Source organism: Psittacula echo (assembly GCF_963264785.1).
Source record: "Psittacula echo genome assembly, chromosome: 7".
Taxonomy (NCBI): domain Eukaryota; kingdom Metazoa; phylum Chordata; class Aves; order Psittaciformes; family Psittacidae; genus Psittacula; species Psittacula echo.
The window spans coordinates 22,916,745-22,943,827 of NC_137740.1; the positions used below are offsets into that span (position 1 = coordinate 22,916,745).

General features: G+C 45.6%; 1 protein-coding gene across 1 annotated transcript; it reads right to left on the reverse strand.

Annotated features, from left to right (window-relative positions):
• On the reverse strand, window positions 1–26,618 carry TDRD5 (tudor domain containing 5; the record flags this gene model as incomplete). Its single annotated transcript, XM_080623989.1, has 14 exons — window positions 1–111; window positions 5,345–5,538; window positions 6,346–6,511; window positions 11,056–11,205; window positions 13,242–13,403; window positions 14,748–14,948; window positions 16,219–16,285; window positions 17,666–17,872; window positions 18,775–18,995; window positions 23,602–23,729; window positions 24,530–25,015; window positions 25,948–26,186; window positions 26,373–26,508; window positions 26,594–26,618. 14 exons carry the CDS (start codon window positions 26,616–26,618, stop codon window positions 1–3), a joined length of 2,493 nt encoding a protein of 830 aa, XP_080480115.1.
• Window positions 26,619–27,083: the final 465 nt, after the last annotated feature.

Sequence of the window (27,083 nt, forward strand, 5' to 3'; positions counted from 1 at the left end):
TTATGACCACCCGGCCAGCTTCCTGGTGCTTTTAGGGCTCCTGCTGTCTGTACTCGCATCTTCCTTGCCCTTCACCATGCTCTCACCATGTATCAGCTCCTTCCCAAATAGCTGCAAGCCCATAAGCAGAGAGAGCTGCAAAACTGCTGCAAGCAAGCTGGTCCTAGGAGAGCCTCCAGCTTCCCTGCAGCATGTGTGCCTGGAGTGCAAGCACCCTGGAAATCCCAGGAGGTGCTCACAGTGGTTGGGGCAGGGGTGAGCGACAGCACCTTCCCCTCCCATTGCTGTTCTGTGAAGCCCATTGTGAAAGGCAGGGAAGGCTGCTCAGCCCATTAGCTCTCCTTCCTATAGTCGCCTTCTCCAGCTGCATTACCTCCCACTGAGGCACTAGGAGCCACGTGCAGCAGCACAGAGAGGGATGCCTGGCTACACACAGCATGAACACAGCCACACGTGCTGTGACAAGAGCAGAGGGAGATCGTGAGCAGGTTACCGAAATGGAGCCACACTCCTGGTGCGGAGAACAGCACGGGCTCCGGCTGCAAGTGCTGACAGGTTTTCCGACACCCTCAATGGCTGGGGAATGACACTTGTGCCACCCCAACTCCTTTCCATCCTGCTCCCAAAGCAGCCAGGCCAGTGTCTCCTTGCAGCACCCTGGGCAGCTGGAAGCACTGGGGAGAGCAGTAGTGGCAATGATTACCCTGAAATCATCCCTAACTCCCCTGCCCACTCCAGCGTAGCCCAGGGTTGTCCTCATTTCAGGCTGGGCAAGCAGCGGCCCAGCCCCAGAGGTAGCACGATGAAGCCAAACCTCCTAATGGAGCTTGACAGCAATGGGATTAAAAGCACAAGTGAGATCGCAAGCCCTCTGCAATCAGCTTCTGCCTTGGAAGAGATGAACCAGAAAAAAAAACCTCCTGGCAGCAGGTAGAGGATGAGGAGCCCACACACACACAGGGTGAGGGCAGCAGGGGCTGGGGGGATCCTTGCCTGTCCCAAGCCCTCCTTGCTTGCCCTACTAACCCATTGCCAACACCAGCAACAATGGTGAAGGGTTTCAACAGGAACAGCCCCACATCCAACTGATCCCTGTGGGATGGTACTTTTACCTCCCTAAACTGTGGGTGCAGAGCACCCCATGCCATGTGCTGCTCACCCCTTCCTCTTGCCATCTGCAAGCTCAAGGCATTGCACACACCTGCAAGAACCCAACTCCCCCCTCCCTCCTTTGGGTGCTGCACTTGGAGCAGTGCCACTGATGCTGGAAGCAACACCAAGAAGCCAGGTCCAAGATGGAGATGGGAGAAGGGATGGGAGGACTCACTTGGATGCAAATGGGTGCTGGAGAGGACACTCACAACCCCTATTTCTGTGGGACACGATGTGCACAGACCCTTGCAGCTGATACCAATTCCGATCCATCCCAGAGCACAGCCATGGTTCAACTAAAAGGCAACACTGACCCACTTCCCACCTGAGGGATGCTCCAGCAGCATTGGTTGCCCCAGCTCTCCTTCCTGCAAGCGGAAGTATCTCAGCATCTCCCTCAAACCCACCCAAAGGGACTTTTGCAGAGATGAAGTGGGGGTTAGCTTGTACAAACCATGCTGGGGTGGCCACTAAGTCATCCTCCAAAAAGCCAGCAAGGCACAAGCACCATCCCCATTTGAAACCCAGCAGCCAGAGGCTGCTCTCTCACCTGGCAGCATTTGCTCCCAGTAAAATGCAGGGGAAAGTGGGGCTTTTTACTGCAAGGAAAAGGGAGCCACTCCAGGGACCAGTGCATGTGCTCGGGAGCAGTGGGAAGAGCTGATGGTTTTTGGCACATTGCTCAGGCTGAAAAGCTAGCTCCAGCCAGAGACCTTGTTTTGCAGTGACCTGTACCAAGAATTAGCTTTTTCCTTTTTCTTGCCAAATGGAAAGAAAAAGAAATCCTTCCAGGTCAGAAGAAAGAAAAGCATTTACTCATGGGTCAAGTGAAACAATCTGATGCAGGGTTGAATGCACTTTTATCCTCCCCAAACCAGGAAAAGATTCAATTTCCATCTGAAAAAAGCCATCTAAAAATAAAGAGACAAAGCTTTTTGGGGTCAGAAGCACTAGATTTTGGGTTTTAAGCCCAAATGACTTGCTGCATTGAACCCCACTTTGCAAAGCATGGGTTGAGCCACAAGTGCAGAGGTGTGGGGAAGGGATGGGCTGATGCACTGATCTGGAAAATTTCAACCACACCGAGCTAGCACCAGCCACAGCAACAGCAGAGACCAGCCCATGACCCCCCATGCCCTCAGCATGTAGCTTGGGTACCCCAACCTTAGCCCTGACAAGCCCAGCTGTGCACTGGGAGGGAGGCATTTGTTTTGCTGCCTCCACAGCACTTTGTTCATCTGAAGCAAGCTGTCACTTCGCAGCCTCCTCCCTGTCAGCCAAATGCTTCCTGACAGCCCGTTTAAAACTCAAAGCACTCGGTTACTGCCATGGCCAGGCAGCTGCTCAGACACCACTTCCATAGCCTCCTCCCTGCCAAAGTGACATCCCTGCACAGAGCATCACTCTTCACCTCCCCAGGCCCACCCTCACCCCAGGGTCCTTCTCCTGTTGGCTCAGGTCTGACACTGCTCCTACATGCCTGGCCCCAGCTGACCTTCAGTTTCCATCTCCAAGATGAAACCCCAGTTTCCATCTCCAGCACTCGCTCCCCAGCACCTCAGTGGGGAGGAGAGCCGCCTGCCCCAGCTCCATCCTGCTGACAGGGCTGACCCCAGACCCCACACGTCACCTAAGTCCATTAGCGAGTCCCTGGAGCACACACCTCACTGGTGTTTGCTTCACCCCAGCTTTTAGGGAGAGCTGCAGAGCTGTGCTGCCCTTCAATTTTTAATTTGCTCTAAACATTTTGGTTCTCTGCCTGGGGGACTCCCAGTCGATAACTTCTGCCTGCACATGGCTGCCCCACAGCTACGGGGAGGGTGGAAATGGGGGGCAAAGGAGAGAAAAGCAGCTCCACCCCAAGATGCTCTCCTTTGGAGGAGTGAGACCCCTTTGCATGCATCCGCACTCTAGAACGAGTGGCACACACACAGAGGGTGCTCTAGCGAAAGGGCCCACAGTGCCCCATGGAGTTGCTCCTCATGAGGATGGGGGAAATCCCAGCCCCTCCAGCACAGACCTGACACCTGCAGAGACAGGGTTGTCACAGGGCAGGACACCTTCCTCCTTTTCATCAGACACCTCTGCAGAGCTGAGTCCCTCATGTCTTGCTCAGGTTTTTCCTGATGCCTGGCACAGCCACCTCTCCTTCCCCACCGCCTGGCACCAGCAGAGCAATGCCCCGGAGCAGGGACACAAATGCTGCATCACTTTTCAGTCCCTGAGGCATCTTTCTCTTTTTCTATCGCCTTAGGCAATAAACATACAAACAGGGATCTGCTAAGCACGAGAAACATGACCTGAGCTGCTCTGGGGAGGGAGATGCTGCTGCACAGATGAGAAAGATCAGCCCAGGTCACCCTGGACCAGGGGAGCAGCTCCAGGTGGGTTTTCCGTCCCTTGGGTGCTGGGGGTGCTGTCCAGGCTCAGGGTTAAAGGACAGTTCTTTATACACCTTTTGTCTTGAAAAGGTGTGGAAAACTAGTCAAGCACCTGCAGATGACACATGAATGGCAAAAACTCATAGGAAAAAATATATTCTGATCAGTTAAGCACCAGCACAGAATCGCAGCAAAGCTCTGCACCCCACCTCCAACAGGTACCCCGGAAGAACACGCAAAAAGGGTGATGTGCAGTAGTTAACAGCACAGAATATGCTAACTTTCTGCACACATGTAAGCTCCCAGTGTTCACACACACCCCTCCCAGACCCCCATAGCATCCATCCCCGAAAGCCCCCAGTTACATCTCCAGGCAGCCCCAGCCGGGACTGGGGATGCTGCCCACCTAGCAAGATCTTCAGCTCCTCACATCCCTCACCCCCCGTTTTAGGCTGAGGGGAGCACAGAGGTAGTCTCTGCCGCCACCTAGCAGCGATCTGGCAGGGACATGGTGACAGCTCCTCCAGCCTGCTGGCCCCCCGCTGCAGCCCGGGGACAGGCAGGGGAGGATGTGGGGGTCTCCTCAGGACTTATCCACAGTTCTCACCTCCCTGCAACCAAGAGAGGTCTCCTGCGGCAGAGAGGGTGGTGCTGGAAGCAAGCACTCCATGGCCAGACAGCTGCAAGCAACCTCAGCTCCGTTTGTCACTCCCTATGCAAGATAACTGAAGCAAGCCCCTAGCTTGAGCATGGGACCAGAGAAGGCACAGATCTTTACCTCTTTGCTTCAGTCTCCTTCATTAGCTTTCTGCATGGTCATTTTCCAGTGGGCCCCAGATTTCCTTTCTCTGCTTGTTTTTGGCCCTTTCACATTCAAGACCACCCCTAAATGCTGAAATTAAAACAAAATAGTCACAGAATGGTTTGGGTTGGAAAAGAGCTTTAAAGATAAATCCAAACAATAAACTTTCTTTGCTGGTCTTTTTTCCACTGCAATAGTAATGTTAAACCCTATCTTGAGCTTTACTTGCTAGTCTGCAGTAAAGCATACCTCTGGCACATTTGCAGGTGGGTACAGAACGGTCCTTGAAGCCCCTGAAGCCCTGAGGAACAGTCTGGGCACCAGCAAACCAGATGAACACCAGCATGCATAACCAGGGTACTTTTATTTTCACAGCTCTCTTCTCCATTAACAAACTCAAGCCCAAAAGGATTTCTTGCCACAGGCAAGGATCTACATAAACATAGCCAACATAAGCTTTCTTTCTCTGGATTCTTCAGACATTTCATTCAGTATCAGTGACATGGGATTCCTGATGCTTCATATGAGTGGTATCACAATTCACCAACAAATCAGAGCATCTTCTCCTTGCAAGTTAACAGCACCTCCATGGACTGAGGCATGAGCTAGGATACAACCAGCTCTTCTAACAGCAAAGAGCGCATAGAGCATCCACTGTGTTAAAAACCAAAAACATCTCTGCACACAATGTCAAACTGCTCATGCACTGAAGGAGAGAGGGACAAGTAGTCAGTTTCCCTCTCCTAAACTTAAAGGATATATAACAATGTGACACTTAAATGTTCTCCTGAAACATTAAAGAGCAATAAACCAGCACAACAAAACCAAACTATTTTCCTAACAGTAAAAGCAACATTTATCGCATGTACCAGGCACATATGGAAAGATGAAAGACTCCAAGTTTTTCCAAGCGATTAAACATTTCTGAACAAAGAAAATAACAGCAAGGTCACAGAGAGGGCCTTTGCTGCCCCTGGCAGCTGCTCCAGCATCTTCCCTTTTCTCACACCTTTTTTCTCAGGCTGGGGAGCCAGTGGAAGTAGTTACCGGCAGAGGCTAAGCGTGCAGCTGCCAACACTGCAGGTAGCGTGGTAGGAGGGAGATAGAGTTTCCGGGAGAGCCCCTGGTCAGGCAGCCCACTGTCAAAGCATAGGCTAACTGCAAGACTCCCAGGACAGTCTTTGCTCCTCATTTGCTCTTCATCTGCATAAGGAAGGACACAAAAAAGAAAAATGGTATTGACAATGGAAACTCTAAGAGCTCCAGTTTAAACTGAAATACATTTTGCCTGGACCTTACCAGGTCATGGCAACAGGACTTTCTACTGCTCACCTATTTGATGAGCCCAACGCTGTATGATCCAAGAGCCTCCCACCCCCTCCTCTCAATGTTCACCCCAGTTTCCCCAGGGGTGGGAAATCAGCTGTAAATTGAGTGCTCCTGTCTGGAGAACTGGGTCTCAACTCCAGACAGACAGCTCTGTTCCAAGGCACAAATAGGCACTTCAGTGAGCCATTAATCTACCTCATAAATTGGGCAACTCTCATAAGGGTGTTGTAAATTTCTTCATCATTTGGGAGATGGAAAATGAAGACACAGACAGGGACCTTATAAGGGTTTAAAAAACCCCTTTTGTCCCTTACAGTTGAGAGACTTGGTATGAAACAAACAGACCAATGTATGAAGTGGAGAAACAAAGACTTCTGCATGAAAGCAGCAGAAAGTCTACAAAACACAACAAAAATCAACAGAGGGAGAAATAAACCTCAATTCATTTGTTCCCATTAAACATTTAGGAATCCATTTTGCTGCACAAAGGTCAAACCAATGCATTGCACCCAGCCATTCATTACTTTCACATCTCCATCTCACAGAAAGACCAATATTTTCATCTAGCAAAGAAGCAGCATCAGTCCTAAAATACCCAGTAGTGACTGCAAGACTCACAGCACAGTAACAGACTACTCAGCTTTCTGCCATGTTAACTTTAACTGACAAATCTATTCGTACTGTTATGGTTGTCCGTAAACGGCATTGCCATAAGGAGAACAGAGGGATGTACAGCTTCACGAAGTTGGAGATTGTTGGAAAATCTTTCTATCTGATCAGGCTTATCTTGGCTCATTCCTCCTGGTTCCTTGGAGTACATATAGGAGGTGTAAGAGTCTTCCACTGACTTGAATAAGACAACAGGCATTGAGGACTCTTCAAGACAATGAGGTGTCTGCAAATGTAAAAAACTTGGGAGAGGATGTGATTAGTGCATGCTTGGTTCATTAGCTGCCCTAATCTTTATTACCTCTCAAAGTCTGCAAAGAACTGGAATGTCAGCAAATGGATGATTTGAAAAAACAAACCAAACAAAACCCCAAAACTCACACCCCAACAAAGACCTCTAGGTTCCTCACAACCTTGGCCAAAAGGCAGCTTTTCCTACACAGCAAGCTGAAGAGTGACAGATGATTACAAGATACAAATCACCATGTCTTAGCAAAGATTGACATCTGGTTCATCTATTAGCAGCCCCACACAGAACAAATGATGGCAATGACACAGGGAGTTTCTGCAAGGGAGTGGGAGCTGAGTCAGAGGAAATCCCTCTGCATTTTTGCTTAAGAATACAAATTCAATTTAAGTTTCAGGGACCGTCCCACATGTCTCAGCACTAGACAGGGACTAGAGCCAATGTTTGTTTTTGTTAACTCAGTATAGATGAGAAAAGTAGTGAAACCACAGACAAGCAGCAATTCACCTTGCCAACCACAGCTGTTCAAAACTAAGGTGTTGCTGTGCAGGGTTCTTCTGTTGCCAAGGCAGAAGAAAAAAGGCATCCACCTTCAGAAGGGATGGATCACCATTCATAGGTGCTTTACCCATTGGCAAGAATGCACTCAGAAGATTAGCCCAGAACAACACAACTGTTTTACACAAACAGATTTAAGCAATTTAAATTGTCCCCCACAACGCACTCCTGAGGGACTTCTGAAATACCCAGGAGACCTGCAGTGGCTGGGCAGCAGAAATTCAGTGCCAAGACAGAATAATTTGGATAACAATCATCATTGGAGTCCAATTAACCAATGACTCAGCTTGATACCTCCAGCCCACTGAAAACCTCTGCCTAACATGCAGAAAGAACAAGATTAAAAGATAATTATTATCTCCTCTTGTTACCCATGCTATCCTTGTTGCAGTGCAGGCAGTGTCACTGACATTCCAGGACAAAGCAGAAACAGACAGGGTGTAAGGGTGGACTTTAAAATCATCTGTTAGCACTGGAAAAAGCTGGGATGGACATAATTAAAACAGGAGGCTGTTCAGTTTACAGAAGAGGCAAACCAGAGAGGATATCCTAGAGAGTGCTGTGAGGGGCAGGAAGCAAGGCAGTACCTACTCTTCCTCCTGAATAACACAATTAAGAACACTACCACTGAAAAGGAAAACATGAACAGCGAAAATTGAAAAGAAGGGAATGCCACTTGGTGATGTTGCCACAAAACCCAATGACCACGAGATGAGCACGAATCAGAGAAACAAGGCCCTCCCATCTATCCTCATAAGCAGTTGACTGGTGCATTCCGCTCCCCCTAATGACTATAGGTAGGATTATTTTTTCATCCCACTGTCTTTCTCAACAGAAATTCTTGTCACTGCTTCTAAAGACTGTAACAGAGATCACAGCCAGGGACATAAAATGTGCCCAGGACCTCTCTATTCCAGTTAGAAAGAATCATAGAATAGTTAGGGTGGGAAAGGACCTTAAGATCATGTAGTTCCAAACCCCCTGCCACAGGCAGAGACACCCCACACTAAACCATGCCAACCAAGGCCTCATCCAACCTGGTCTTGAGCACCGCGAAGGATGGAGCACTCACAACCTCCCTGGGCAACCCATTCCAGTGCCTCACCACCCTCACAGTAAAGAACTTCCTCCTTAGATCCAATCTAAACTTCCCCTGTTTAAGTTTGAACCCGTTACCCCTTGTCCTATCACTACAGTTCCTAATGAAGAGTCCCTCCCCAGCATCCGTATAAGCCCATTTCAGATACTGGAAGGCTGCTATGAGGTCTCCACGCAGCCTTCCCTTCCCCAGGCTGAACAGCCCCAACTTTCTCAGCCTGTCTTCATACAGGAGGTGCTCCAGTCCCCTGATCATCCTCATGGCCCTCCTCTGGACTTGTTCCAACAGTTCCATGTCCTTTTTATGTTGAGGACACCAGAACTGCACACAATACTCCAAGTGAGGTCTCACAAGAGCAGAGTAGAGGGGCAGGATCACCTCCTTCGACCTGCTGGTCACACTCCTTTTGATGCAGCCCAGGATATGGCTGGCTTTCTGAGCTGCGAGCACAAACTGCAGCCGGCTCATGTTCATTTTCTCATCAACCAACACCCCCAAGCCCTTCTCTGCAGGGCTGCTCTGAATCTCTTCTCTGCCCAACCTGCCGCTGTGCCTGGGATTGCTTCGACCCAGGTGTAGGACCTTGCACTTTTCATGGTTAAACTTCATCAGGTTGGCATCAGCCCACCTCACAAGCGTGTCAAGGTCCCTCTGGATGGCATCCCTTCCCTCCAGTGTATCAACTGAACCACACGGCTTGGTGTCATCGGCAAACTTGCTGAGGGCACACTCAATCCCACTGTCCATGTTACCAACAAAGATGTTGAACAAAACCGGTCCCAACACTAATCCCTGAGGGACACCACTCGCTAACAGTTTCCAGTCGGGCATTGAGCCATTGACCACAACTCTGTGTTTGCGGCCATCCAGCCAGTTCTTTGTCCACCGAGTGGTCCACCCATCAAATTGATGTCTCTCCAATTTAGAGACAAGGATGTTGTGTGGGACAGTGTCGAACACTTTGCACAAGTCCAGGTAGATGACGTCAACTGCTCTACCCCTGTCCATCAGTTCCGCAGCCCCATCATAGAAGGCCACCAAATTGGTCAGGCAGGATTTCCCCTTAGTGAAGCCATGCTGGCTGTCACCAACCACCTCCTTTTTTTCATGTGCCTTAGCATGCCTTCCAGGAGAATCTGCTCCAAGATTTTGCAGACACAGAGGTGAGGCTGACTGGTCTGTAATTCCCTGAGTCATCCATTTTCCCCTTCTTGAAAATGGGGGTTATATTTCCCTTTCTCCAGTCATTGGGAACTTCACCTGTCAGCCATGATCTTTCAAATATGATGGACAGTGGCTTAGCAACTTCATTTGCCAGCTCCTTTAGGACCTGCAGGTAGATTTCATTCAGAGGAGGGCCAAGAGGATGATCAGGGGACTGGAGCACCTCCCGTATGAAGACGAGCTGAGAAAGTTGGGGCTGCTCAGCCTGGAGAAGGCTGCATGGAGACCTCATAGCAGCCTTCCAGTATCTGAAGGGGGCTTATACGGATGCTGGGGAGGGACTCTTCATTAGGAACTGTAGCGATAGGACAAGGGGTAACGGGTTCAAACTTAAACAGGGGAAGTTTAAGATTGGATATAAGGAAGAAGTTCTTTACTGTGAGGGTGGTGAGGCACTGGAATGGGTTGCCCAAGGAAGTTGTGCATGCTCCATCCTTGACAGTGTTCAAGGCCAGGTTGGACAGGGCCGTGGGTGGCATGGTTTAGTGGGAGGTGTCCCTGCCCATGGCAGGGGGGTTGGAACTAGATGATCTTAAGGTCCAACCCTAACTATTCTATGATTCTATGACTTGTGCAGATACAGGTTCTTAATATGGTCTCAAACCAGATCCTCTGCTACAGTGGGCCTAAGGTCTTCATTCTCACAGTCCCTATGTCTGCCTTCCAAGGTGATTCTATGCTTTGAAACTCACACAGTTTAATACTCGCAGGGGACCCTGTTGCTATCTACCCACCTTCCTCCATCTCATTGTACTTTAGCCCTGCACATGCTACAGAATCTTTCTGCTTCTGTCACTCTCTCAAGGTCCCTTTTCCCAGCTTGCCTTCTCTCATTCCCTTTCAGGTAACAATCCCAAGACTCTGATTCTTCCAGCTCTGCTCTAGACTGAGAGAACCAATTGAGAACTGAGAGAGCTGACTCTCCCCCTCATTCTTTTAGAAAGATTTTTGTCTCAGCCACTATCAACCTGTAGATGTGTAAGGAGCTGTGGTTATCCAAACCCATGTAGGCACATTCCCATTTCCAGCTCTGCAATGCCTTCTGCAGCTCAACAAATCTTGAGCAATACTGGCTCCCTGCTGAACCCAGAGCAGAGAATATTCTGCAAAACATCATGCTGCAGGCCCTGTTAGACTCATTAACCACTACTAAAGAAGCAACTCCAGCGCCACACAGTGCCTCAAAGCACAGCCCAAACCACAACCTTCCCAAATCGACCCTCCTAACTCATAAGGAGACCTGTGTGATACAGCCCCACAGTAACTCTCAGTTACTCCTAGTAACCTTCAAGACTGTTAATGGAGGGGAAATAGAGCAATGAAGAAAGGCCAGGTTTGACCTATAAAGTGCTGAAACAGTCTTGTTCCCACAATACCTTGATGTGCTAGTGGAACACTACTGCATCATCAATAGCATCAGAAACAACAGCAAAGAAGAAAATGTATATCTCTGAGTCCTTGCTAACAGCCAGTCATAATTTGTCAGTCACTTAAAAAAAAGAAATACATGTTAAAGCAATCAAAGGGTTATTAAAATAATCTAAAACCAAGAACAACCCCTCTCAACAGCAATAGCTGTGAAAAACACCCTTACCTTAACCACTGCCACAAGATCTGTAGAAGTTTCACCTGTATCCTCCTGTGCAAGTTCAGTGTCTTGATCTGTTGTTCCTGGGACACTCACTTCATCCAAAAGTGGCTGCACATCACCCTGTGTCTCCTCATTATCAGACAGATGACATTGCTAAGGAGATGGACAAAGCAAGAAAAAGTAAAGCTACTGTGAGTAGAAGAAAGCTGGATGCACTGGAGCAAATTACAGAGCAATCAGATCATACCACTAAAGATTAACTGAGAGAGAAATGTAAAGGAGCTTATCTGTTCTACTCAGAAGTTTTAACATTTCTATGTGGAGAGCTTGGGCTACTTCTAATGCGCAGAAATAACATGGAAGGACAGGAAGTTATGTGAACAAGAAATTAACTCTCACTTGAACTTCTCCACAGTAAAACATATCATTTGGAAAGTGCAGTTTTATTCAAGAAATGTTTTCTGGTTATTGCTTGCAGCCTTATGAAAAATTTTACCATGGAGAAGTGTCCCAACATAACAGAGCTGATACAACACAGTGTCCAGATGTTTTGCACTTAAGAAGGGTGGGAGGTAAAAGAGGAAGTTGTTAATCCTGATGAGGCAAATCTAAGATCAGACAATGCAAAGGGAGTTTCCCACAGCTTAAGAGGAGTTACCAGAAAACACTAGCTAAGCAGTTAACAAGTGTCATATTAGACACATTTCATTCTAGTTCAAAATATTTTGAACTATTGAACTGCCACTGATGATCATGTTAATGATGCACCAAGGAAGAAAAGGAAACATTCTGGAGAGCTAAACAGAACAGCAGGGAAGGAAATGTTTAAGGTCTTACACAAAGGGAGAACTAGAGGACTGACTGCAACTTCTGGAAATGGATTCTAGTAAGACCCTTGAAATCAGACATGACAAAACCACCTGAATGTATTTACATTCCTCTAGTCTTGAAATCACCAGCTATGTCTGACATTTACACAAATGGATCTTGCTATTGTTAACTAGTTAGGGTACTCTGTATTTTTCCATTAAGCTCCCCCAAACACAATGAACTCAGATGTGCAGCCTATGTCATGTTAATTTCTTGCAAATACAAAGGTAAGACACTGGTTTGTGTCCTTCAGTTCAGATAATACAGCAACTGTGCAAGGCCATTAATATCTAAGATATATAGCTTTCATAGTTTCTCTAGCACAGAAACACAGTTGGCTAAAACAAAGCCTAGTTAAATGACTGCTTTACAAGTCACTAACATTACACTAGCTTTTACTCTTATTTCAGAGAAATGTCAGAAAACAGCCCTGGAGCAGGCCCACTGCTGAACGCTTCAAACAGTTGACATTTACTTAAAGGTGCTTTGGCCCCTGCAGTAAAATGTATCATGAAAATTTAAATAACACAGAAAAGCAGAGAGAGTCACCTGTAGCCAAGTGTTCCTGGCACTTCTAGCATTTAGTGTTACATTAGATTGCACTCAAGACCTGGGTTTTACTCCCCACTTAAGCCCTCTGTTCACCAGTTTCTCCACCTGTTAAATAGGAAAGGGCTTCTCTTTAAACATGCTCTGAAATAAAAGGTGTAAAGTAGCACCCAGATCTAGAGATCATTCACCTTTAGAGTTACCTTTTTAATAAAACTGTAGTTGTATGACCTTACCTACTGCATCAACCAGGACTGCAAATTGCTTCCTTTCAAGTAAGTTTGGAATGAGTAAGACCCTTAATTGAAATAATACACCACTAATTCTTATGGTCTTTTTCCACATTTAAACGACACCCCAAGTTACTACACATCCTTTGCCAAACCCCAGAGATGTGACAGGAAAATACACCACTTCTTGGCTCCCAGGGGTGCAAAACATGAAAGTGCTAGGTCAAAAAACTGATCTCAAGAATCTGGTACTGGTTTGAGTTCTCAAAGTCCATTCGCCCCCTAACTGAAAAAATATGGTGCATTTGGGAGGTTGGTGAAATCACTGGCACAAAGAGTCCCTGAAGTCTGCAAAGGATCAGAGGACAAGCAACTAGAGATGTACTTATGGTCCGCATGTAATTGTTTTTATATTATGGTTCTGCCAACTTCTTATAAAAGGAACTCCACAAAAAACTGCATGGGACTAAACAGTACATGTCTACTGATCCCTGGAGCTGATTTTACTGAATGATAGCTACACCATAGCCAAACTCCCACCTGATCACACAGTTCATTCCAACCCAGCTTTGAGGTTGCTGTTGCACTATCTGCATCTAGAGACTCCTGCTGCAAGCAAAGGTCTGGTTCCACCAGTTCAGCATTCTCCAACTTCTCACTGGGCTGAATATACAAGGCCAAAGGATTCAGTTCCTTGAATCCCTAGTAGCAAACAAACAAACAAAAACCAATATAGTCAAGGAAAACATTCTGTAACTACCACAAAGAATAAAAAGAATTCATAAAATTTCTAACAGGTTTTATGAAGAAGCACACCGCCCACAAGTTACCTCCAAATCCTTGCTGAAACTGTCTTCCTCTTCCTACAAATATCAGCTCCTCTCCTTCAAGCAACAAAATTACTCAGCAGTGGTCCACTCCCCCCAAAATCAGACATACACATGCAAAAATACAATCACAGTAATCCTTCCAAAACACACATTCTTTATCTATTCATTAAAACAAAAGATAGAAGCACAGCAGACTGTAAAGCCTGACTTTCTGCTGAGATATAAAATCGTGGCAGTACCTTTTTAAGGGTTTTCATATCCACACAGTTCTTAACTGAAACTGAGCTGAGAGATTTAGTGTGAGGTGTCTCTGGCCATGGCAGGGGGGTTGGAACTAGATGATCTTAAGGTCCTTTCCAACCCTAACTATTCCATGATTCTATGATTCAGACAACACAGATGGGCCCAAGTCATAAATGCTCACACACTGGCTTACAACCTGTTGGTCCAAAGGACAACATGCAATCTACATGGTTACACTGTCCAACATTGTACATTTCACTGGCAAAGTAAGAGACTTTTTAAACCAAGACCAGTTCCAGTTCCATAATTCAGCTTATTAATGTCAAAACCAATCTTCAGTGTCTACAGTAGAGAAGACCAAAATAATTTAACATCTTGTTCCTCACTCAATTGCCCCTGCCACTATGTAGCACTACTTTAAGTTAGGCAATAAAATTTAATCAATGTGCTCTGACTAATTGCTTGCATATATCAGGGGTCTCAACTTATGACTAACCAAACTGGCTGGAATTAACAACGGGCAGTGAAGTAACTAACGCATCTCTTAACAACCTTTCAATTCCATCTCAGTTTGGCCTTATGCACAGAACATTTACAGTTATTTTACTTTTCCATTTATTTATATGAGAAGTGTGTCAGTTCCAGGTGAATCTGCAATCCGAACAAGGTAATCGACTTAAAAAAAAATAAAAACCTTCTAATCCACTGTTAGAAGACAGGGTAAAAATAATTAGTTCTACTAAATCAGAACATCACTGCTGTACCATCAGATTCCACCTCAACCAAAAAGCAAGCTCTCATCATAGTTAGACACCATGGGATGCAGTCACAAAATGTTAAGTTACACAAAAGCAGGGAATACTAGTTTTCACAAAACTACTTGCTTCAAGCTAAAGATCTTCCCATTATAGGCACTCAACTGATGTTTTCATTTGGTTGGGTGCCTTCCAGCAGCACATGCCTCCCTCCTGACCTCAGAAGGAACGTTCTTTCTGCAGATCTCAGCATATCCTTTATCCTTCAAGACACAGTGGAAGTAGACATCTTCCTTAGTGGATGTGTCACACAGGAAAAGATGCAAAATGCCATTGACATATTCATCCACAATGCCCACAAGTAGCTTGGAACTACACAGGTTCTTGAATAGGAGAGTTGCTGCATTGGACCATGTACCCTAAAGAAGAAACAAGAATATAAAGTTACTATAAACAGACCAATATCCACCACCTGAGACTTCCCCCTGAAGGCACTTGTCAGAAAGGCAGTTAAGCTAGGTCAGGCTAGGGACAAATATAGGAAAGTCAAGTAGATGAGCTCCCCAGCACTGAATACATCAAATTACCCCAAAGCCTGTAATGCTAGTTACACTGGGAATGCCATTCACCCTAATACCTATTTCAAACATGGTTTGAGGGCCAGTGATTTTATCACAATTGCCTAAAATAGTTTTTTAGGTTTTGCCTGTGGTTTTTTCTTTTTCTTTTTTTTTTTTTTTTAATTCCTGGGATCCTGTGATGATAAATGTTAGAATTGTGGTAAGTTTTCAAGAGGCTGCTAAACCTCACTGCAATGAAAACTGTGATTCTTTGACCCTCAAAAAACCTAGAGGAAATAACTTTTCAAAAAAATAATGTCCTTAAAAGACGGAAGCTTTCCTTCAGAGATTTTATTTCTCAGGCTTCTTGACCAAGGCTTCCCAGCACACAGGAATTTTCTTATGACCTCTATAATTCCTTGGGTATGCTGACTGCATCAAAACAACTCACTTAAAGCTCTGTCACTGACAAAATTTTTAAAACAGAGGACTGGAGCTACCAAGGCTTCAGAAGGACCCTGGAGAATTACTGGCAGGAAAAGAAACAAGTTTCACAGAATCACAGAATGGTTTGGGTTGGAACCTTAAAGCTCATCTAGTTCCAACTCCCTGCCACAGGCAGGGACACCTTCCACTAGACCAGTGTACTCAAAATCCCATCCAAGCTCCTGGCCTTGAACACTTCCAGGGATGGGGCAGTCACAACTTCTCTGGGCAGCCTGTGCCAGTGTCTCACCACCAGCTTAACAGTAGCTATCTGTTTCTGCAACAATATAAGGAAGAATATTCTGATCATAAAGATCACCTCTGGCAGTGTTCAAGGCCAGGCTGGAGAGAGCCTTGGGTGACATGGTTTAGTGTGAGGTGTCCCTGCCCATGGCAGGAGGGTTGGAACTAGATGATCTTAAGGTCCTTTCCAACCCTAACTATTCTATGATTCTATGATTAAAACAGACAGAGAGGAAGGCAAAGAGAGAAAGACACTTAAGCAGTCATACCCTGCTGAACTTAACAGCAGCAATTCTGCCATAAACATCAACAGGACCTGAATTAATCCACGTCTGCCTTCTATTTGAGGGCAACTTTACTTCATTGCTCTCAAGAAACAAAACTGCCTGTGAACACATACCTCCACGGGTTTTACCCATGCCAAGGAACACGGGATGGCCTGAGCAGGGAGCTTCAAGTAGCACCACCTACAATACAAAACAAAGCCATCACCATTACATCAAAGACAGAGCAAAATCAGGCAAAGAGTAGAACTTCCTCCTCTTCCGGGTTTTAAAATCAGCTTCGGAATAGAGAGGTGCATATTGGGTTTTGTACTTATGACTAAAGCCCAGCAGCAATTTCGGAAAACACTTCATATCCAAGAATGGGCACAGCAAAAACAGCAATAACAATTGGCTCCCTATGCCTTCCCTTGCCCAAGCACCTTCCCATCAAACCCCTTTATGATTACCAAGTTATGGACAGAGAGCAACAATTTTTATGCCTGTGGGCATAAAAATTTTTATGACTGTGGGCAGGCATAATTGAAGCAAATCATAGGGAAAAAGTAAATGGGGAAAAGGTACTGAATTACAGAGGAAAACAAGTACCTCTGACACTGCAAATGTGTCCCACTTCAACTGATGCACACTCAGAAGGATGTTCACATCCATCCATGGAACCCAGGAAGGAAGATTAGGGAGCTTGCCCCAAAGTAACAGAAAGCAGCAAGAGGAAAGTTGGAGGAGTGAAGGCAGAAACAAGAAAGGATTTAGCCCAAAGTCACAGTGAGGGAGTGATGGACAGGGCTTGCGAGCAAAGGACCTAGAGTGATCAGAAAAATAGGTCTTAAATAATGTTGCTTACATTAGCATGTAAGCAAGGAAATGCCTCAGAGACACAATTATGGAATAAAAGCCCAGATTTTTTCTAGGCAATCCACATGCTGGGATGTCTTTCTGAAGAAAGACAGGCCAGTCAGCCTTACCTCAATACCTGGGAAGGTAGTGGAACAACTAATCCTGGGAACCATTACCAGGCACATGAAGGACAAGGTGACTGGGAATGGCCAGCATGGGTTCACAAAGGGGAAGTCATGTTTAACCAACCTGACAACCTTCTATGACGAAATGACTGGCTTGGTAGGTGAGGGAAGAGAAGTGGGTATTACTTACCTTGATTTCTATCAGGTTTTTGACATAGTGTCCTGTAAGATACTCATAGGAAAGCTAATGAAGTATGGGCTGGATGAGTAGACAGTGAGGTGGACTGAGAACTGGCTGAAGGGCCAGGTTCAGAGAGTGGTAATCAGTGGTACAAATCTGGAGGTCAGGAACTAGCAGTGTTATCCTAGGGCTCATGACTGGGTCCAATACTGTTCAACATCTTCATTAATTACCTGGATGATGGGCTGAGTCTACCCTCAGTAAATCTGCAAGTAAAAAGCATCTCAACATGATCCTGGGCAGCCCACCCTATATGGCCCTGCTTGAGTGGGAAGGTTGGACAGGATGACCTCCAGAGATCTCTTCCAACTTGAACCATTCTGTAGTCCTGATCATTCTACAATTCTGTGATTTACTTACTTGAGGAATCTCAGCCAAGACTTTTGGACAATTTTGAGGTTTCCGTAATCAGGGTAGAACACCTCTACATCTTTGTCATTGATCACACGGTGGATGATAACACGGTACCACCATTTTGAGACCATTACACAGCAAAGCTGTCCAGGCTGTACTGAAGACTCAGGCATGATATAACGATCAGAAACAAGTTTATTTGAGTAACAGTGTCTGCAAAAGATCAAAATGAGAAACCATGCTTTGTAGGATGTAGGAGATGAATACAGAGAAATACACAGGGCTTCAGAAGAATCCAGATTTCTCAAAGTCCTCATGACAGAATTTTCAGGACTTGTTTTAATAGATCATTTACATCTCAGTTCTGTCACACTCAAACTGAAATGGCAATTAAAAAGCAAACCCAAACTTCTAACATTTGAACTATATTCTTGGGTTCCAACAAGAAGTTAATTAATGAGGATTAATCAGAAGCTACATACAATTATTCTAGTCATTAATGACATTACCTTGACATGTCAATACTTCCCATGAACCAGGTCCTGGTGTACTGGCTCACATACACAGTATGTCTGCAGAGCCTGTAATCACACTTACACATGCCCCACAGACATCAAGCATTTACTTTGGCACACAATTAACAGCAATTGTAGCACTGTTGTGGTGGAACAGAATTCTAAATGCATAATGTAGCTGACACAAAGGCACTGACAGGATTTTGCTTTCAAATATAGGTCAGACAAAGGCCTGTTACCTGTTGTTTTTTGGTAAGTGTTGGAGATGGGAGTAAAAGCCTTCACTGAGTACATTAACCATAGCAGCACAGACAACAGAGAGGTGCAAAGGAACCTTAACGTTCCTTTCCAGGCTTTCGAAGTTTAGAACTGTCTAGGACACAGCCAAAATACACTGAATTGCTATTAACCATATTTATTGCTTGCAAGTTAAAAGGAATGGGTAGGCATTACCAGTATATGTTTCAGTACAGCACTGGCATCTCTCTATTAAGTAATCAAGCCAGCAGTGACCATAACCCAACATGTGGGTGCCACGTTCCCTGAGTACAAACACACACACACAAGTAGTAGTACTGAATCAGGATAGCATGCTCGCACCTCATGTCAACCATCATATCCTGCAGTTTATCAGATGTTTCCCTGCTGCATACGTGGACGTAGAACTGGCTAGGAGAGACAATTACTTCCACAAAGACTCCCACCAAGCACCTTCTCTCCAGTGGTGGTAAACTGCAAAGACTTCTGTCCTGAACAGCATCTGGAGGTATTTCTGGAGTCATTATCAATTTGTCGAGTAGGGACTGTTCCAAATCTTGAGTCTACAAAGGAATAAAAGGAGGGTGGCACTCAGATGTCTTGTCATGCACTGAACACACATAATTGTCCTTTCCACTAAGGTAAAAAAAAACCAGTTCTGCTTTTCTGGGGACCTGTTAGTTACTGAGTATCAGATAATCCCAACAAACTGCACAAACTGGGATTAAAACTTCCCCTGTGACAGAAGCATTAATTTTCACATTCTCTGTCTTTCCTCCTTCTTTCTTCCCTCTAGTTTAAAGAGGGGCGCAACAAAAAAACCCTTGCTTAAATTCCTGCAAGGAATAAAAGAGAAGAATTGAAGTCATGTAACATATTTAGACAAAAGTATTGAATAGGTATTGCTAGAAAAGCAAAACAAACCAAGTATCTACACAAAAAAAAAAAAACAAAACCCACAAAAAACCCAACAACAAAACAACCCACAAACCAAACATGGCAGTTCGTTGGATTTTACCCCAAAGATGCTATTGCTATGTTCCATGACCATGAAAGAGTACATGACTGAACCAGCAAAACTACTTGAAAATGATTCAAAAGTGACAGAAGGCACAAATACATCTCACTTTCACACTAAAGCTATTTTCTAAGGATAAAAACAAAAAAGAAAAATCAATCCTACAAATGCTGTTCTTTTCTCACTCTTGGCAAATTGTACCTGAGTGAGCTGTTTACAATTCTGTGTTATTCTTTAACTGCCAAAAACATTATTTCATTTGAACTAATGTGTGGATGGGAACCTTAATCAGACATCAGCTGCTTTCACTGCTTCAAAAGCTTTCTCTTGTGCAAAAAAACAGCACTCATACAATGATCAGGAGTCAAAATTATTTCGATTTTACTCAACTTGAACATGTTACAAGCTACCGCTGCATTATACACCAGGCAATGTACGGTAAATTTGTCTTCCAGCACACACACCATTGCGCGTATGGCTAAATTCAATCACAAACAATGGGGTTTTGCAATATAAGTTCTTTCAACCATTTTTTGAAGAAGCAGACAAGAGCTTTCTGCAGACTGAGCAAGGGCTAACATCCTTGAATTTGAGTTAAAAGTTTTGAATAAAACATTGACTTAAACAGTAAGTTAACATTTTTGAGTTAAAGAGCAACTGAGGAAATCCTTGCCTGAGCAGCAGCATCATCTCTAGAAAATACCCTTACATTTCACTCCACCCAAAAAGGGACATCTTTTCTCTGAAAATGCTCTTCATTATCAGACTGTTAAAAGCACACATGATCTTCATAATCTAGCTTACACATTGGTAGCAACATCAGACATTTCTTTGAAAGATGTACAAGATGTATTTAAAAACACGTTCACAAAAAAGGAACGAAATTGTAAAAAGATAAACCAATAGAACACACTGCAAAACTAGGCTTACAAGAGGCATCGCCTGCGAGACTGGCTAAACTCCTTGCCCTGTGCTGGACTGGAAGCTGCCAAGATTGGTGCAGATGACACATTCTGCACAGGTCAGCGAGAAAAAGCTGCCAAGAGCAAGAGCAATATATTTACCCTTCTCAGGGCCAAAGAGATTGACTCAGCCCTTGTTCCTTATTTGACCCTTACAACACTTCCACCATCAGTCTCTCGTGACTGGATATTTGGACACCTTGCAGCAGGACAGGAATGAGGTCTCATCTTTCCCCTCTACCTTGCAGCATCCCAACAAACAAGTGTTCACTGCATACCCAAACTAACACATTTCAACCTGCTTTCCTCCTTTTTAGGGCATTAAAAAAAACCATAAAACCAAAACCAACAAAACCAAAAACTAGCAAACTTGGTGTTTCATGACAAATACTAGCTGGACAAACATCTTCCAAGACTGATTCTGCTAGGATCCTTAAACTGGTTCCCTTTGCAGTATGCCAGAACAAAAATCTGGAGCTACATGGACCACAACCTCCCTTTTTTCACCCTTCCCACAATCAGACCTTGTTTGATCATGGGCAATTCCCCAGACTTCCTTATTCTCTGGACTTCATCACACCAAACTAAAATTTCTTTAACAGCCTGCCAAAAAATCTCTAAAGGGTATGTTTTATGAAGTACCCCAGGAAGTCCAACTCATAGTCCCAGTCTCCCAGGTTCATTCATACACAAACCATCAAAGTAGGAAGAACTCCTAGGACCCTTTCCTGACCTATGTGTTCCAACTGTACAGGTGCATACAGCCATAAGATGAGCTTGGCTGACAACTCTCATTATTTCCTTTCTTTCGTTATCCTCCTTTTGACAGTAGGATGATTTTCCTCAAGAAAAAGAAGGCTTAAAGATATTTAAAGTTAAAAAACAGAGGGGACACAAACAAATTCTTCCGATGAGGTCTGGCAGTTCAGAGTCTATGTACTCTTCCTTCTCCATCCCCTTCTAAACATATACTGCTATAAAAACCCCACAAAACCAAAGCAAACAAACAGACAAACCCCCCGAAGTTTCCCAAGTCCCATCAAATATGAGAGTTGAGACTGCAGGAATTAAGGTCTCTGAGGGCCAAAAAGGGTCAGAAGGTCAAAAGGGTTGATATTCAAGGATCACCTACTGCAAGCTCAGGAGTGTTGCATCCCAATTAGAAGGAAGTGCAGCAGGAGGGCAAGGAGACTCCTTGGATGGATAAGGAGCTGCTGAGGAAAATTCAAAGGAAAAAAGAGGCTTATAAAAGGTGGAAGCAAGGACAGGCAGCCTGGGAAGAATAAAGGAATGTTGTCCAGAAAGTGAGTGACCAGCTTAGGAAAGCTAAGGCCCAGTTCGAACTAAACTTGGCTAGGGATGTTAAGGGTAACAGGAAGGGATTCTATAGGTATGTAGAGAATAAAAGACAGGCTAGGGACAACATGGGTCCTCTCCGGAAGCTATCAGGAAAACTAGCAACCCTGGATCTGGAGAAAGCTGAGGTTCTCAATGATTTCTTTGCCTCAGTCTTCACTGGCAAATGCTCTGATCACACCAGCGAAGTCTTGGAAGGCAGACACACGGACTGTGAGAATGAAGACCTTAAGCCCACTGTAGGAGAGGATCTGGTTCAAGACCATCTTAAGAACCTGAATCTGCACAAGTCCATGGGGCCTGATGAAATCCATCCGCAGGTCCTGAAGGAGTTGGCGAATGAAGCTGCTAAGCCACTGTCCATCATATTTGAAAAATCATGGCAGTCAGGTGAAGTTCCCGATGACTGGAGAAAGGGAAATATAACCCCCATTTTCAAGAAGGGGAAAATGGATGACTCAGGGAATTACAGACCAGTCAGTCTCACCTCTGTGTCTGCAAAATCTTGGAGCAGATTCGCCTGGAAGGCATGCTAAGGCACATGAAAAACAAGGAGGTGGTTGGTGACAGCCAGCATGGCTTCACTAAGGGGAAATCCTGCCTGACCAATTTGGTGGCCTTCTATGATGGGGCTACGAAACTGATGGACGGGGGTAGAGCAGTTGACGTCATCTACCTGGACTTGTGCTTGCCTCTAAATTGGAGAGACATCAATTTGATGGGTGGACCACTCAGTGGATAAAGAACTGGCTGGATGGCCGCAAACACAGAGTTGTGGTCAATGGCTCAATGTCCGGCTGGAAACCACTAATGAGTGGTGTCCCTCAGGGACTGGTGTTGGGACCGGTCTTGTTCAACATCTTTGTTGGTGACAGGGACAATGGGATTGAGTGTGCCCTCAGCAAGTTTGCCGATGACACCAAGCTGTGTGGTTCGGTTGATACGCTGGAGGGAAGGGATGCCATCCAGAGGGACCTTGACACGCTTGTGAGGTGGGCTGATGCCAACCTTATGAAGTTTAACCATGCCAAGTGCAAGGTCCTACACCTGGGTCAGAGCAATCTCAGGCACAGCTACAGGTTGGGCAGAGAAGAGATTCAGAGCAGCTCTGTGGAGAAGGACTTGGGGGTGTTGGTTGATGAGAAAATGAACATGAGCCGGGTAACAGGTTCAAACTTAAACAGAGGAAGTTCAAATTGGATATAAGGAGGAAGTTCTTTACTGTAAGGGTGGTGAGGCACTGGAATGGGTTGCCCAAGGAAGTTGTGAATTCTCCATCCCTGGCTGTGCTCAAGGCCAGGCTGGAGAGAGCCTTGGGTGGCATGGTTTAGTGTGAGGTGTCCCTGCCCATGGCAGGGGGGGCTGGAACTAGATGATCTTAAGGTCCTTTCCAACCCTAACTATTCTATGATTCTATGATTCCCCATCTCTGTCACATAGCTGCTTGGCACTTAAGCCATACCTACTGCAGCATGGGAGATTCCACACAGCTAGTCTCAGACCAAAATTACTGAGGTCCAGTTACAAGTAAGTATACCAAAAGGTATAACAACTACTATCATGGAGCAAGATCATGCTTATTTGACCCCAGATGATACGCAACATAGATCTCTAGACCACAAAGAGACCCAGTTTGTATGGCATATAAAGCTATATACCAGGTCAGTATGAGTCTAGTCACCTACAAGCTCATCTAAAACAGGTACAAAACTCTTTGGAAGCAGCAGTGCATCAACAATGCAAACTGAACAGAAACAAGAGCAGTACAATAAAGAGTATCACTTCCTGGAATAAGACATGAAAGAACTACAGATCGCTTGTCGAGCCACTTACTTGTTTGAGGCCATCACCCAAATACACTGCTTGTGTTTCAACTGACTCTGACTTCTCTTCTGCTGTTAGGTAACAGTTCTCTGTCTCACAGATGGGTTCCAAAGGAGGCATCTCAACTGCAGTTGCTCCTGTAAAGATAATAATTTAGCTATTATTCTTTGTTGGACTGATTCAGTGTTCCATATTAAGCAGAAAGAGAAGACAAATGAAAAGTCTGAAAGCACTGGTGCTGTTTGCCTCATCTCTGGTACCATTCACAGCTACCAGTCATGAGTATTCACTTGAGAGGCACCCTTCACTGTACTAATACATCAAAAGAAAACAAAACACACTTGCATACTAACAGTTAAATCACTTGCTAGAATGATGCACAGACAGAAGAGTTGAGAATTTGGCAGGAACTATATGTGATTTTCTGCCTTCTCTCGTAGCCATTATGGGAATGCTGAAGACATCTGCAGTCTCTTCTGTTTTGTTTTGTGGAACACTGTAGCTGTGCCTTTCAGACTAGTGCTAAACCTTCATTCTGAAAAAGTGCATTGGAAAAGCTTTATCAGCCTGCAGAGCAGACGTTCAGGAGATCCTTCTGGTTTTGCTACCTGTTGCTTGGAATTACTAGAAATTCCAGTCCTACACACACAAGCAGAAAGTCCAAAGTCCAAATGAGCTAAACATCCCTTCTTTCACCTCATACCAAAAAATAGTGGTAACCTACAGAAAACTTCCAGTTAAGCTCTCTGCTACCAAAACAACTCCCTTGTGACAGCTGCTTCTGCAGCACCCCACAATCCTTCTGTGCTAAAACCTAGGGGAACCAGGACTACAGCAACTGGAAATGCAGTAACACTCTCTTGAAACACAGCTGCTCGGCCACAATGCTTGTAAGACAACACCACCTCACCCTGCAGAATCTCTTCCCGCGTCTCACCTCGTGGCATCTCTTCCCGCGTCTCACCTCGTGGCATCTCTTCCCGCGTCTCACCTCGTGGCATCTCTTCCCGCGTCTCACCTCGTGGCATCTCTTCCTTCTTTATCTCACTTGCCAGATGCTTCTTCAGGGTCAGCAAGGAACCTCCTTTTGTCTGCTCAACTACAATGATATCAGACACACTTTTCAGGACTTCAAACATGGAGAAAAATCCATATTGTGTGTACTCAAATGCCCGGCCAAAGCGTCTGAAGAAGGCATTATGAAAGTCCAAGAGCAGAAGTGGTGAGGAACTCAGCAGATCCTGCAACTCAGCCTTCACCTTTGCTGGCAGGATGGGAGCCTTGCCCCTCCGAGGGAAACTCTGTGGATTCTTATGGGAAAAAATAGCACCTGCCCTCACAGCAGCACTCTTCCGCTCCTTAGCACTTCTCCTCTGTCTGGCAACCAGTTTGGCAATCGCTTTGGTGGTCTCATCTGCAATGGCTACAACAGAAAAGAAATAAACTATTAGACTACCAAAAGAACAAACCATTAAAAGCTCGACAAAGGCAAAACTCTTTTTCTTTCCATTCCTAATTCCTCCACCTTTTTCAGAAGCAGGTGTCTCCTTCAAAAGCAATCACACTAAATTGTGGCTGATGTACAGCAGAGAAACCACTTTTCCTCTCCCTTTGCAAACTGGACTGAACCACTTCTAACAGACAACAGCCAAACTGCACCCTTATCCCTATAAGCCCAGACCCAGGTAGGAGGGCAGTCAAATCCTTAATAAAGGATCACAACAGGAGATCCAGCTGCTTGTGAGTTTTTCTGGGAAAACAGTAAATGGCTCATTGCTCTCCTCAGCCAGAACCACAGTAAACCCTCACTGCAGAAGACCCACTTGAACAGGCAAGGTCTCCCTGGACCTACTATAGCAACCAACAATTTGCACCTACCACTTGTTTCCCAACAAAAAAGGAAATGAAAATTAAAAACATCCTTTGATATAGACTAAACCTCCCATGGGGTCAGGTAGGAAAACATATCCGAGAGGCCTCATCCCTGGCTTTGGCTCCTGCTGTACTCTGCATTTACAGGGGAAGTGAAGCTTACCCATTCTGGTGTAACCATAAGAAACGTTACTGCAGTTTCTAAACTAAGTGCATAATGCAAAATGTACAAAAATAACTGGAAGATGCTGTGATTTTTCTGAGGAAGAAAAAGCAGACAAGCATTAACACACAGATAAAAAACATACAAAGAAACATCAATGAAAATAAACAGACCTATAGGAGAAAAAAAAATAATACACAGATATGTGACCTATAGCTAGCTCTACGAATTCATCCCGCACATCCCTGCTTTGGAGCATCACTTCATACCAGTATGTGGTCCCAAATAATTCCTCCACCCATAAGGAAACAAAATCTCACCTTTGAGGATACAAGTGCCTTTCTCATAAGTATAGATTCTGACAACTTCAGGCATATCCGCCACCAGCTCCAAAGTGGATTGGAAGCCCAGGTCATGTACAGGAAGTGGTTTGCCAATCATGGCCATGTACTCGTGCTCCAGCTGAGCTGGGGTTAAGCCCTCCTTGGCAGCCATTAGCAGCGATCTCACCTCCTTTTTCAGCACCTCCATAAGGTGTCCCTTCTTTGACATGTCTGCCCTAAAGGGGAAACAAAAGCAAGCAGAAGACAACTCATCCCACAGCAACAGCAGCACAGGCAAAAGACTTTTTATCACTTAGCATCTGAAAGCTGGGGAGGGGGGAATAGTACAACAAGCCAGGGTCACCAACAAACACTACCTCCCAAGCCCTGTATTTCCTTGCCCGCATCCCTGGAGCTGCCACCCTTCCAGCACCCTCGTACTCAGCTGGCTCCTCCTGCACTCACTGCCTTCTCCCATGTGATTTCCTCTAAACCCGGGCCTGCAAGATTCCCCCCTCTGCTTCACAGGGTTGCTGTCCGAGGGGACAGCGGCGATTCCTGCAGCCCAAAAACACAACTCGAGAACCCCTAGGGCACAAGGGCACAACGCCACAACAGCCACAGCAGCACCACCCGCACTCACCGCTCCATGCCCCGGCCTCGCCCATGACACCCCTCTGCGCCTGCGCGCTCCCTTTCCCGCCCTTCCGAGCGCGAGGGCGGGGCGAGGTGGGGCTTCACCTTTGCAGCGGTGGAGTGGGCGGTGGGTGGGTAGCGTGTGCCGGGCGGCGCGCCTGGGGGGCTTGCAGCGAGTTGCAGCCCCTGCTTTCTGGGTTAAAACGTCAGGTGTGTCTCCCTTCTGACAGGAAACGTGAGCGCACTGCTAAAGCGCCACGCACAGAAAGGGAGCAGTCCCTTTAAGGTGGCGATACTTAAACCCCAACGCTATTTAAGAGTGCTTTCTGATCCCATTTAAGAGGAAAATGTACAGCAGAGACACTGGGTGATTTTCCCAAGGCCAAAGAGCTTGGTAAACTGGCATGCAGGATCTGAAGGGGGCCTACAAGGATGCTGGGGAGGGACTCTTCATCAGGGACTATAGTGATAGCACAAGGGGTAACAGGTTCAAACTT